This window comes from Ailuropoda melanoleuca, chromosome 2 (genome assembly GCF_002007445.2).
Source record: "Ailuropoda melanoleuca isolate Jingjing chromosome 2, ASM200744v2, whole genome shotgun sequence".
Classification (NCBI taxonomy): Eukaryota; Metazoa; Chordata; class Mammalia; order Carnivora; family Ursidae; genus Ailuropoda; species Ailuropoda melanoleuca.
This window is the reverse complement of record NC_048219.1, coordinates 38,444,388-38,458,768: the sequence shown is the minus strand read 5'-3', so window position 1 is coordinate 38,458,768 and position 14,381 is coordinate 38,444,388. Positions and strand designations below refer to the sequence as shown.

Genomic DNA, 14,381 nt, shown 5'->3' with positions numbered 1-14,381 from the left:
TCTTTAAAAAAAAAAAAAAAAAAGAGTCAGATGCTTAACCAACTGAGCCAACCCAGGTGCCCCTATTACCCGGATTTTAAAGATGGGGACACTGAGGCCTGGGAAAGTATAGTGATTTGCAGTATAGTTAGTATGTGATGGATTTGGTACTCAAACGCAGTTAACAGACTCCAGAGCAAACACATGAGCTACTATACTGTATTGTATCCTAAGTGTCAGCACTACAAAAATAAAGTCTATGAAATATTCATTCCCATCACATTCCTAAAGCTTACTGCATCATCGACCTCCTAACCTTGGAATGAGGATCAGGCCAAGAACAAGGTTTGAAAGATAGAAACCAAACCAACACAGTTTTACTTTCTGACAGCTAGAAATCAGATTGCATAGCTCCCTTCTTTAAATATTTCAATGGATCCTCATTTCCCTTAAAATAAAATCTGAACTCCCTAACATGGCTTATAAACTTTTAATCATCCTCACATGGCCTTTCTTCAGAGCTTGCACATATTTAGGGCAGGGAAAGGAGGCACATAGCAGACCACGAGCTCTTTGGTGTCTTCTTATGAGGGTATTTTTTTTTTATTTAAATTCAATTACTCAACTTATAGTACATTAGTTTCAGATGTAGTGTTCAATAATTTATGAGTTGAGTATAACATCCAGTGCTCATCACTTCACGTGCCCTCCTTAATGCCCATCACCCAATTACCCCATCCACTCACCCAGCTCCCCTCCAGCGACCCTGTTTGTTTTCTATAGTTAAGAGTCTCTCGTGGTTTTTCTCCCTCTCTGATGACTTCCCACTCTGTTTTCCCTCCCTTTCCCTGCAGTCCTCTTCCCTGTTTATGTTCCACATATGAGTAAAACCATATGATAATTGTCTTTCTCTGATTGACTTATTTCACTCAGCATAATAGCCTCCAGTTCCATCCATGTCAATGTATATGGTAAGTACTCATCTTTTCTGATGGCTGAGTAATATTCCAGTGTGTGTGTGTGTGTGTGTGTGTATACACATCTTTATCCATTCATCTGTCGATGGACATCTTGGCTCTTTCCACGGTTTGGCTACTGTGGACATTGATGCTATGAACATTGGGGTGCAGGTGCCTCTTCGGATAACTACATTTTTATCTCTCAGTACATTAAAAGGATTATTCACCATGACCCAGTGGGATTTATTCCTGGGCTGCAAGGATGGTTCAACATTCACAAATCAATCAATGTGATACATCACATTAATTAAAGAAAGGACAAGAACCATATGATCCTCTCAATAGATGGAGAAAAAGCATTTGACAAAATACAGCACACTTTCTTTTTTATTTATTTACTCGACAGAGATAGAGACAGCCAGCAAGAGAGGGAACACAAGCAGGGGGAGTGGGAGAGGAAGAGGCAGGCTCATAGCGGAGGAGCCTGATGTGGGGCTTGATCCCATAATGCCGGGATCACACCCTGAGCCGAAGGCAGACGCTTAACCGCTGTGCCACCCAGCCACCCCACAGCACACTTTCTTGGTTAAAACTCTCCACAGTGTAGGAATAGAGGGAACATACCTCAATATCATAAAAGCCATCTATAAAAAGCCCACAGTGAATATCATTCTCAACGGGGGAAAACTGAGAGAGCTTATCCCCTAAGGTCAGAAACATGACAGGGATGCCCACTCTCACCACTGCTGTTCAACATAGTACTTGAAATCCTAGCCTCAGCAATCAGACAACAAAAAGAAATAAAAAGCATTCAAACTGGCAAAGAAGAAGTCAAACTCTCACTTTTCGCAGATGACATGATACTTTATGTGGAAAACCCAAAAGACTCCACCCCAAAATTGCTAGAACTCATACAGGAATTCAGCAAAGTGGCAGATATAAAATCAATGCACAGAAATCAGCTGCATTTCTATACACCAAAAATGAGACAGAAGAAAGAGAAATTAAGCAATCGACCCCATTTACAACTACACTCAAACTGTAAGATACCTAGGAATACTTACAAAGGAAATCAAGGAAGACACAAAGAAATGAAAAAAACATTCCATGCTCATGGATTGGAAGAATAAATATTGTTAAAATGTCTATGCTACCCAGAGCAATCTACACATTCAGTGCAAACCCTATCAAAATACCATCAACATTTTTCACAGAGCTAAAATAAATAATCCTAAAATCTGTATGGAACCAGAAAAGACCTCAAATAGCCAGAGGAATGTTGAAAAGGAAAAGCAAAGCTGGTGGCATCACAATGCCAGACTTAAACCTATGTTACAAAGCTGTAATCATCAAGACAGAATGGTACTGGCACAGAAACAGACACATGGATCAATGGAACAAAATAGAGAACCCAGAAATGGACCCTCAACTCTACAGTCAACTAATTTTTGGATTAGGGCCCCACCCTTAGGACCTTTTTCTTTAACTTTAATTACTTCCACAGAAGCCCCATCTCCAAATATGGCCACACTGGGGGTTAGGTCTTCAACATATGAATTTGGAGGAAAACATTCAGTCCATAACAGGTGCCTTCATGAAAAGGCTGATTCTAGGGCTGGAGCACAGAAAGTACAAAATAAGTCACAACATCTAGTGTTTAAAAACAAAGTACTCAGCAAATGATGGGGACGTGTCACGAGGACATCAGACCCTTCCATAAATGTGTGCTGGAACTGATGACTTGTTTCCAAGAAATTGGAATGGGAAAAGAGGTATCTTTACAGGAGTGATGGAGCAGACATCACCTTAAGCAAATGACCAAGGTTAAATTAACATCATTGGTAGTAAGTCACGTTTCCACTGAAATGATGTGATCAGAAGTGTACTTCACCTCTGTGGAATTCTTACCGAAAGTCCATAACCCGAATCTCTCATGAGAAAAACATCATACAAACCCAAATTGAGAGGCATTCTAAAAGACATCTGACCCAAACTGTCAAGGTCACATAAAACAAGGAAAGACTGGGGCACCTGGGTGGCTCAGTCAGTTAAGGGTCTGACTCTTGATTTCAGCTCAGGTCATGATCTCAGGGTCATGGAATTGAGCCTCGTGTCAAGCTCCACACTCAGCACAGAGTCTGCTTGTCCCTCTCCTTCTGCTCCTCCCCCCATGCTTGTGCATGCTCTCGCTCTCAAACAAACAAAAAAACCCTTACAAAAAAGAACAAGGAAAGACTGAGAAATTGGTGAAGAATAGGGACTAAGGGGACATAATGACTGAGTGCCATGCGGCACCCTGAACTGGATCTTGGAACAGAAAAAGGACGTTAAGTGAGAAAACTAATGAAATCCAAACTGTAAAGTTCAGTTGATAATAATGTACTAATATTAATGTCTTAGTCCTGATTATGTACCTTGGGTATTTAAGACATAACACGAACGGAAACTGGGTAAAGAATATATAGGAACTCTTTGTGCTATCTTTGCAGTTTTTTCTTTAAATCTAAAATTATTGCAAAATAAAAGATTTTAAAAGAGGACATAGGAGCCAGTTTGAAGAAGCTCCCACTGCCCAAATCTAAAACAATTTAAGCATGAAAATAAAGTAATCATATTAATGAAGTATAACTCATTGAGCAACATGGGAATCTGTGAGCCTATTTTTAAATAAATGAGTAAATAAATTGAACACTTGAAAGGGAACAGAATATTTACACAGTCTTAATTAAAGTATCCCCCTTTAAAATCCTTACTAGTTACAAAGGGAAAAAACTTCGCATGGAGAAGCCGGGCAGATACCACTTTAATAAAAATCAAGCAAAATGATCAAAGTTAACTTTATCAACAATGGGCCAAAATCTAAAACATGCACTGCCCTGTGATAGTCCTGCCAAAGATACCTAACTTGAATCTAATCGTGGAGAAACATCAGACAACCCCAAATTGAAGGACAGTCTACAAAATAAGTGGCCTATCATCTTCAAAGGGATCAAGGTCATAAAAGTCAGGCAAAGACTAAGGACTTAATCCAGACTAAAGAAGATTAAAAAGACACAACTAAGTGCAATACATAATTCTGAACTGGATCCTTTCACTATGAAAGACATTCATGGGGGGCACCTGGGTGGCACAGCGGTTAAGCGTCTGCCTTCGGCTCAGGGCGTGATCTCGGCGTTATGGGATCGAGCCCCACATCGGGCTCCTCTGCTGTGAGCCTGCTTCTTCCTCTCCCACTCCCCCTACTTGTGTTCCCTCTCTCACTGGCTGTCTCTATCTCTATCAAATAAATAAATAAAATCTTAAAAAAAAAAAAAAAAAAAGACATTCATGGGACAACTAGCAAAACTTAAATGTGATCCAAGGATTAGGTGGCAGGTATTCTGACTTTGATGGTATGATGTGTCTATCCTAGACAATGTCCAAATTTGTACAATAAAGCACTCAGGGTGGTAAAGCGCCATGTCAGTATTCACTCTGAAACAGTTTAGGGGGAAAAAGTTCTTTGTATTGTACTTTTCTGTAAGTTTATATCAAAATTTAAAACTTCCCAGATTCACATGTTCTTATTTATCGCCATTTCCTTTATTCTAGATTAGGCTGTAAAAAGTCCACAGGGTTGAAAGTCAGAGTCATGGAGACTAGTCTGGAATCAAAAGCAAGCAGTTAAACTTGTGGCAATAGAAAATACAAAGTCCAGGAAATAAAAGCACGCAGGGAGTGCAGATAATCACAGTAGTGGGTTGAGGGGGAAAGATATAAAACCCAATTGGTTGGGGCAAAAAGGGTGTGATGGGGTACAGCAAGGTAGTACGATGAGAGGCAAAGTGGACACGGGCACAAACAAATTGAATGAATTCTAACGCTACTTTGGCATTCTGCTGGTAACAAACATTTAACAGAAAGCTTCAAACAAAGAAAACTTACAAGCATAGGGAAGTGAGAACTAAGTTCACACACCTAAAGCTAATGATAGTAAATAAGCACAAAATGCATAAAAAACAAGTTTGGGGGCTCACAATGAGCTAGGGCCTCAGAAATCCAACAAAAGTGAGAAACTTTTTTTCTTATCAGTAAATACTTATTGTGAAGAACGCTGGACAGCACATCAGTCTTCCCATGTTTTAAAGAGAAACAATTTTTGACGTTTAGTAAACATTAGGGGGAAAATAATACACTGCAATTCCTTGTAAACCTCTGTGCCAGGCACAGTGCCTAAAAATATCAGTTGGTGCTGCTGGGTGACCAGAGAACAATGAGCTTTCACATCAAACACGAAGCAACACAGGTGACTTTTTTAAGAAAGAAAATTAGGGAGCCTGATTTATATTTTTGCCCGATGGAGGATCACCCTCACCTTTGCATAAATGTGGCCCACAACAGTTTCCGATGAAAACTCTTCAAGCAGCAGCTCTGGATCTGCTCAAGTGATCTGTACTCAGGTGAAGGCCCCAAAACATGATCCAATTACATTCGTCTGGAAAGGCACTTCTCAACGTGGGCCTGAATTCCCCAGTGCAATCAGGCATAAATTACAAGAGATCCATAATCCCTTGAAACTACATGCAAATCATTGTGTGTCTATGAATATCGGTGCTCTCCTGGAGGGAGGGTTTATGGCTTCCAACCTATTCATAAGCCATGAACAGTCACCTGAATTACTATAAGTAGTGGGGTAACATCACTGCCAAAAAAGCCAGCACAACCCTACAATGCAAAATTTGTTCATTTTACAAACCAATCCTGAGGGTTTCAGTGTGTCAAACATATTAATAGAAGTCTAACATTTTAGAACAAAGTAGGTGGGTTGTTCCTTTCTGTTTTAAATTTCCCTTGGAACAATGTGTCAGGTTCTAGGTGAAGTATCTGTGATACAAAGGTAAATGTTACACAATCCCTGTCCTTTGAAACACATTACAATGTGTGCAAAGGGGAATTGCAATTATAATATAGCATAGGATAAGAATATGAGCTTTGGAATCAAACCAACATTAGTCTTGTCCAAACTCTACTGCTAATTAGTTGAATGACCTTGCACAAACTTCTTGGCATTAATTTTGCATCTGTTTCCCTATCAATAAAATGGGGATGAGAAATTCCAATCTTACAGTCTTGAAATGAGGATTAAGTACAATGTAAACAAATGTAAACAAAATACAACACACAGCATCTGGCAATAATAGGTACCCAATGAACAAAATTTGTTATCATTGTTATGGATATCCAGAGGAAAGAGAAATTCGTTCTGGCAGAGGGATTACAGGAAGATCTCAATTAGATGACCATGCTCCTGTTTTAAGAGATACCATGTCAAAGTGGCAGTGGTGTGTTTCCAGGGGAAAACAAATAAGACTGTGAGGAAATTTGGACTCATATCCTAAAAACTATGGTTTGAAGGAATTGAACTTGTAAGTTAAAAATCAATACCACAAATTCTCTGTGTTGTGGGAGGAGAGAAGTTAAATCAAGAAATCAAAATTTCAGGGAAATTAATTTTATATATTCAGTATAAATAAGATATTTATAACAAAGCTGTCTGAAGATGAAGCAGGATACCTTATCAAGCAGTGACGTCTTTGAAAGTAAAGGTGTTAAGTGTGCAAGATTTCATGTGTCGAGAACTCTAAATTAGATTTACATAGTAAGCAGAAGAGTTAGATAAAATGTCTTCTCCCATCCCTTCCAATACTGAGATCTTATGTTGTTGTGGTTGTTTTTTTAATCAAAATTCTGTATTAGGATACTATTGGTTGGTAGTAACGTAAGACCCAACTTGAAATCCATGAAATAAAAAGAACTTAGTGGCTTGTATAACTATGAAATCCAGAGGTAAGTTTCAGATATAGTTTGATCAGGACTCCAGTCCAACTTGTCTAATTTTTTTCCCTTCAGGTCAGTCTTCCTTTAGACATCTGCTCTGTCCTCAGACTGCCAGCTGCAGCCAGGGCATTATGTCTCTGTACTCGTATCCAGCGGCAAGAAAGAGAATCCCCTACAAGCAAACAAAAGTCCTAAGCTTCTTACTATATTGGGTTGAAACAATCACTGTGGCCAAGGGACTCTGACATACTGACTGGCTTAGGGCCAGGTTATTGCCCATACTTTAACCGATTCTAATGCCAAAAGAGGAGAACCCTGTTTGTTGGTTTATGTCACCCAAACAGATGGGGGTAATCTCTATCCAACTGACCCAACCCATATAAGTTGGTAAATAACGAGGGAGGAGTAGAGCCTCAGAGGAAAAATCTGGGTGCTATTAGGAAAGACAAGAGAAAGAAAGGAGACTGGGTAGGTGACAGCATTGGGTTCTCGGCAAGAAACATATGGCATACTCAGAAACTAAGTAATTGGAGAGAATTTTTTAAAGATACTACCTACAAAGGCTTTTAAAAAGCCTATGGTTAGCTATAGTCCCCTATAACCCCTAAGCCTAAGGAGGCAAGGGCAATGATTACAACAACCCTGAGAGCTTAATTGCTTGGAGAGCACCATTGGAAAGAACTGTGACCTTTGAAAGGGGAAACAGCAACCCAAGGTATCCAGGCAGAGAGGGAGCAGGGTGAATAAATGCTCCAATCTATTTCTCCTCCACCCTTTGATCTCCCACTGGCGGCTCTGGCCAAATGCAACCTAGAAACCAGAGGTCGAGAGAGCCTTTTTAGTGCACTCCACAGTAAGATAAGCCTCCCAGGACACAGAGCAGGTGAGAAGGCTGGAGACAGATCTGGAAGAACAAAGGAAAGATATTCAGCACAGCAACTAAGGACAATCCTCTGCAGATAACTATAAGCCAAAATATACAGACTAGTGTTCTGACTTTCCCACTTTTCACTTCTTACCCCTCACAGTGCACATCGTCCCCTTAGAGTAAGGCAATTACCTCCCTAAGCCAACAAAATACAAACAGAGCCAAGGTTTCAGATAAGCGATTATAGAACATTTAAATTCATAGATCATTTTGTTTTCCTTATCTACATTTTAACATTCCTGGGGTGACTGCATGGCTTAGTCGGTTAAGCGTCTGCCTTCAGCTCAGGTCACGATCTCGGAGTCCCAGGATCAAGCCCTGTATCTGCTTCTCCCTCCGCCCCTCACCCTGCTCGAGCTCGTTCATGCTCCCCCCTCTCTCTTGCTCTCAAATAAAGAAAATCTTAAAAAAAAACAAAACTAACATTCCTTTACTTGCCTGTTTCAGCTGGTCTAAGGAGAGCTAAGCATGAACTTTCTGCCCGCAAATAAGAAACGGGCTCTGGTAGCCCCTAGGGACAGCCAGCTCTACGGTAAGGGGTACGTGCAAACACAAGTAGTAAGAGACGAAACTCAGGGGGTCAGAGGGGTTCCTTTCAGCAACAGCCTTCCATCGGAGATGATTTGTTGCTTCCCTGATGCTCAGAATCTTGTTTATTTAAAGAGTAATTGTCTTAGGGGCTCCTGGGTGGCTCAGTTGTTAAGCCTCTGCCTTCAGCTCAGGCATGATCCTGGTGTTATGGGATCGAGCCCCACATCAGGCTCCTCCACTGGGAGCCTGCTTCTTCCTCTCCCATTCCCCCTGCTTGTGTTCCCTCTCTCTCTGGCTGTCTCTCTCTCTGTCAAATAAATAAAATCTTTAAAAAAAAAAAAAAGAGTAATTGTCTTAAATACAGCTCTTTCTTGAGCACTGCCGTAAGGCACAGGTGCACCCGTCAATGATTTGAAGCCATGAGCATCTCTGTTCCTGCATAAAGCTCGTTAGATGTTATTGTATTATTTAGAGTTAATCTTAAATTTCAGAAACACCATAGCTTAAATCATTGTTAAAACGCTAACCAACAGCACTAAATACCATCTACCATATTCTTCTATGGGAAAACATGGTATGACTCCAAAAAAGAATTTATAAGCATAACCTATTCATTACTTGGGAAATGGTCTATAAGCCACCTGAGACTTCTTTGGGCTGTGGTAACACGCGGCACTGTGATGCTGGGCACAAAGCGCTGCTCTTCGTGGCAACGTTTTCAGATCAGAGAACAAGCCTTGCTGAAACACTTTTCAAGAATTCCTGCCAAGACTAGAAATTTATCGAGCCAGTGGCGACCCAGAAAGCTACATGTTCCTCTAGCAGCTTTTGATGTCCTTGTTACATTGGGAATAGAATAAAACATGCAGAAAAGGGGTACGACTCATCATGAAATTCTGATTAACTGCATTAGAAAATGATAGCTGTTAAGTCGTGCAAACTACGAAAAGTAACTTTTGGAAGTAAGCAAAATAGCATTCTTGATAAGAAAAAGAATAATTTCAAAATACAAAAACATCCCAGTATTATCAGGAAAAAGTGAACAACAGCCCAATACAAAACGAGGCAGGAATGACTGAATATAGTATTAGAGAAACCAAATAATGTACTTTATAAAATCTCATAGTTAAAAAAACAAAATGTACATGAGAAAATTCTATTGGTTTTTGATCACTATGAAAGAAAAACAGGAATAGGTAGATTTTAAAAAGAAAATCAACTGGAGTTTTCTACATTAGGTGGTTTGTTATTCTAAAAAGTACTCAGTTGATAATACTATGCTTTCGAATGGACCTCTGTGAATTAACCATCAAGCTTCTCAATTAACTATTATAATAGAGTACTTTGAAATGAAAGCTAATAATGCCCAGAGTGAGACAATAGAATGTTTCTTCTATTACAGATCCTGGCTGTTAGTCCTAAGCACTTCACATTTTCTCTTAATTACACAAGAAAATCTCCTTCAGATTCTAAAATAAACACAAGAACAAAACACATGTACACATACCCAACATGTTAGGAAAAAAGTGAATTCAAATAACATAGGGAGTTAATGCCACTGTCTTCTCCATTTTGAAATCCCAGTAACAACTCTATTGAAACAGAACGAGGTTAACCAACAAATATAAACAATGTATAGGAAGGGCAGTAAAAACCACATATTAGGACATTACCTTAAATCAAATTTCTAAGTTCAGAGCTGCAAAAGACTATTCACACACACACATTCACAATGGCTATTCTGAATAAGAACCAGTGTTCTCAACATTATTATTGTTCACTGTAATTATAATTATTACAAATGTTATTCATGATAAATTACTATAATTACATATCAAAACATAAACAAAGACATGACTATAAATATCCAAATCACAGAGGCCTGAAGTATTTGGGGGTCTAAGTAGCTTGAGAAAACTAGAGTAGAATCCAATGTAGGACTAAGAAGAAATGAGACTGCAAACGTAGGCAGGGGCCAAATCACAAAAAGCTTAGAGTCTTAGATTTCTATCCTATTATGTCATGCTTTTCAAACCGAGGTCTGAGTACTCCCTGGTAATAAAGGAGTACAGAAAATCAGAGGATAAATATATGCATCTTCCATAAGTGTCAAGTTTATTAAAAAAAAATCTGGAGGACAGGGAAACAAGTTTAAGTCACTGTTTTTACATTAAATCCAAGTTTACTAATAGAATATAAAATTAATAAGAATTTTTCAGTCAGAACATGAAGCTTCAAAGCAATTGCATTCTTGGGGTAGGCTAATCGAACTTCACTATTCCTTGCAATTTGAGGAAAAGAGACATGTTGAGGGACATTTGAGGAAGAGTTTGAGAAGCAGTGCTGGGAATGTAGAGCCAAACCCTTCTTTCTTCCTTTCTTTCTTTTTTTGCAGGAGAGTGATGTGATTGGATTTGTGCCTTGGGGGAGTTCTCTCAGGGGAAGCAGTAAGCAGGATGGGCTAAAACGTAAGACGCAGGACATGATGAGGGTAGATGACAAACAGAAAAGTTGTAACAGTCGGGGCAAGAGATGAAAAGGGACATGAACCAGAGCTGAGACTATGAAAACACGGAGGGCTAGGAGGATTCGAGAAAGCGTAGAAGGCCAACCAGACAGCACCTGACTGCACAGTAACTATTAAATGACGCAGTTTTTAAGAGCTGTTTTTACCAAAAGTTACAATTCGAGTAAAATTTATAAAAATCATGTTTAATAAAGGAAACACCCATGCTTTAAAAATGTTTAAAGAATATTATTGGGCTCCTACTAATCTGTTACCAATGGAACTTTTCTAGAGACATCACTGTACAGCTTGAGAACTAAAGTTAGGAATGGCCTCGATCCTTCATGTAATACTCTAGCATAAATGAATGAATGAACCTAGAGTCTTCTAGAAAAGAACAGGAATTTGATATTTAAAATATCTGATTACTTAACAACTGAACAAAGAGTAGTAACTTTGTCTTAAATGTTAGTTATTTCACAAGGAATAAATAGGTAGTTTAGCCAAGTAATAAATGCTAAAAGGCACAACATAAAATTCAAGTTAAACCCTCATTTCTAAGTTGACAGTAGAATGCAGCCACTAAGAAAGACATCAGAATTAGACATTAGAATTGTGAAGGGAAATAAAAGATAAAATATAAAAAATCCTTGCAAAATATATTTATGAAACTATTAGAAATTAGAGTAGATTAAGTATACATTAATTTTATTCAACCAATAAAAATAGCAATGCTCGGTCTAATTAATCTAAAGACTGTCTTTTAATTGCCTTTAAAACTAGCGTACTTTGGTCTCTTCTACTTATTTAACACAGACCACGTAGTTATGATGGTGAGCAGAAAACTAGCAAAGACACAAGTACAGGAGATGACAGAAAACACACTACTCAAATGTTATCTTTGCACTGATATGTTTAGATTTTAAAACTACACATCAGAAATACTAAAAACAATGTTTTATAATATAAATCATAGGGAAAAAATGCTAGAACAAGTCTAGAAACTAATTTCTAGATCCTAACAACTTTTCTTTGCTCTTAGATGAAATTCTTCAATTCTCAAAAAAAATATGGTGTAAGAATTTAACTGAACATAAAAATGAAAGATACTTTACTTGGCAGTAAAAGACTCATCTAGACATGTAGATCTTATACCAATTCTATTCAATAGCTTATGCTTTCTACCTTACAGAAATTCCTAAGATTTAGGGTGAACATAAATTCATAACAGAGAAAGGATATCTCAAAAATAGAAATCAGTATAATTCTCATAAAACCTCCATCCATCACTAATGTCAAGTAATTAAAACTGTTCCTTTTTTTAGACCCTTTGATATATTTTTTCATGTCTCTTAATAAGGGAAATGAGAAAGATACCAACAGCAAAACAAGGATACAGCCAACTGTCTAGAATGTTGTCTCTAAATATTTTTAGAATGCAAGGAAATATAACAAAAATAGGTGACACTCTACAAAAATAAGACGACACTTCTCCGTCTCGCTTTTCCTAGATTATCTATACACAGAGCTGCTGTTCCTTCAATTTTTTTCTTTTTAATGCCACCTCTCTTTTTCTAAGCCCCCTTGCTGTCTTCTATTTTTATGGGTAGGAGAAATTTGCTTCTATGAAATCAGTCCATTGCAGGTGTTCTTATAGGTAGCATCACAAAATATCCCTGACAGATGGGAAGAGGACACTAATGGAAAGAGCTGAAAGAGGAATGAGATACACTGCATTGACAGAGACTTCTTTACATCGCTTTTTCAAACAAAATGGCCCTCATGCATATAGATTATAAGGTTATATGCTCTCATTTATTGTAAGATCTAATTGCATAATAATGAGGCATTGTTCTCATTTTATGGGTCTTATGGAAGAACTATCCTGCAATTATCAATAGCTAGCCCACTTCCAATTCCCTGTATCCTGTTACAGGAGGAACTACATAAATAGGCCCAAATCTGCCACTACCAGGACAGCCCACCCTCCCCCATCGCAACAAAATACATAAATTCTCAAGCTATATATGAAATATACATGAACATCTAGACAATTAAGAAACCCTGAAGTACAAAGACATGGTCTCTCTCTTTTCCTTTTTTTTTTTTTGTGGTGAAACAAAAATACATATGTATACATAGGCACAGGAAAAGGGAGAAGGATAATATCTCACATTTAACAATGGCTGTCTTTAAGTATGAGAAATACGGAAATATTTCCTTGACATTGGGGACAACATGGACGGACCTGCAGGGTATTCTGCTGAGTGAAATAAATCAGACTGAAAAAAACAAATACCATACGATTTCACTTATACATGGTATCTAAAAAACAAAAGAACAAACAAAATAGAAACAGACTCATAGACACAAGAGAACTGGTGGTTGCCAGAAAGGAGAAGGATGGGGGTGGGGGGGGGATGGGTGAAACAGGTGAAGGAGATTAAGAGGCACAAACTTCCAGTTATAAAAAAAAGTAAATAACGGGCATGGGAAGTACACCATCGGGAAACTACTCAATAACATTGTAATAACTTTGTATGGTGACAGATGGTAACATGGTGGTTAGCAACGCCTACCGTTTGGAATTGTCCACTACGTCGTACACCTGAAACTAATATAACATTGTGTGTCAACTACACTTCAAGTAAAAAGAGAAAAAAAACACAGGTGATTTCTATTCTTCCCCTTTGTGCTTCTCTGTATTTTCTCGCTTTTCTGCAATGAGCAAGTAGACTATGGCAAGCGAGGCGAAGTTTCTAATCTTGAAGCAACAGTTACCACTTAATCTGGATCAAAGACACAAAGTAGCCTATCTTTAAGCCTCCTTGAGTCACTGAGTAACAAATCCTTCAGTAGTTGGCATGGCAAGGCGGCATCAAGGTTCCCCAAAGCTCAGCGTTAACCTCTCCATTTCGGGGCCTTGGTAAACTGGGGGGACAGAGTCCTTCCATACAAACTTGGGCAAGTGCTTCTGCAACAGCAAAACTGACTTCCAGCTTTCCCATGACCCCGCCCCCCATGGCACACCCAAGTCCGGAGGACCCCGGAGGGACCCTCCACCCCTCTCAAGGCACTGAAAACTTGGCCCCCAAAACCTGTGCTCCACGGCTCACCTCCACTCTCCTTCGCCTACTTTCCCCTACTACTCCCGCGACCCCTTCTCCCCCCACACACGCGAGGGCCACAGGGGAAGAAAAGAACGGGGCAGGCTAAGGACAGCCTCCCCGGATTCCCGTGACCTTGGACCAGCCGCTTCGCCTCTCAGAGCCTCAGTTTCCCAATCTGCCACCCTCGCAGGGGGACCGCAGGCTCACAAACCTTTGCAAAAGCGGCAGACAGTTCTAACTCCGCACCGACCCCCCTCGTCCTCTCGGCCGTTCCAAGGCGCGGGGCAGGAGCCTGGACGCCTCGGGGCAGCTTCCCACCGGAGCCCTGCCCCGATGCCCCCGGGACGGGTCGCCTCCCAGCGCTGTCTTCGTACCTGGCAGTTGCTGTCCTGGGGCAGGTTTTTCACCAGGATTTTCCTGCGGTTGCTCAGCTCCCGGTGCATCCGCTGCAGCCGCGCGGCGACCTCCTCGGGGTGCAGCGCGCTGGGCGCGGGGCCCCGGGCGTCCTCGCTCGCGCCGGCGGACGGACCCAGCCCGCGCGGCCCCGACCC

General features: G+C 39.9%; 1 protein-coding gene across 1 annotated transcript in view; it reads right to left on the bottom strand.

Moving 5' to 3' along the window:
* The window catches only part of RAVER2 (ribonucleoprotein, PTB binding 2), a 130,690-nt gene that overhangs the window by 76,187 nt on the left and 40,122 nt on the right, over positions 1 to 14,381 (bottom strand). The window contains exon 3 of the mRNA XM_034641376.1: positions 14,205 to 14,379. Within this exon, the coding sequence (XP_034497267.1) occupies positions 14,205 to 14,379 (175 nt within the window). The remainder of the gene's footprint in view (positions 1 to 14,204; positions 14,380 to 14,381) is intronic.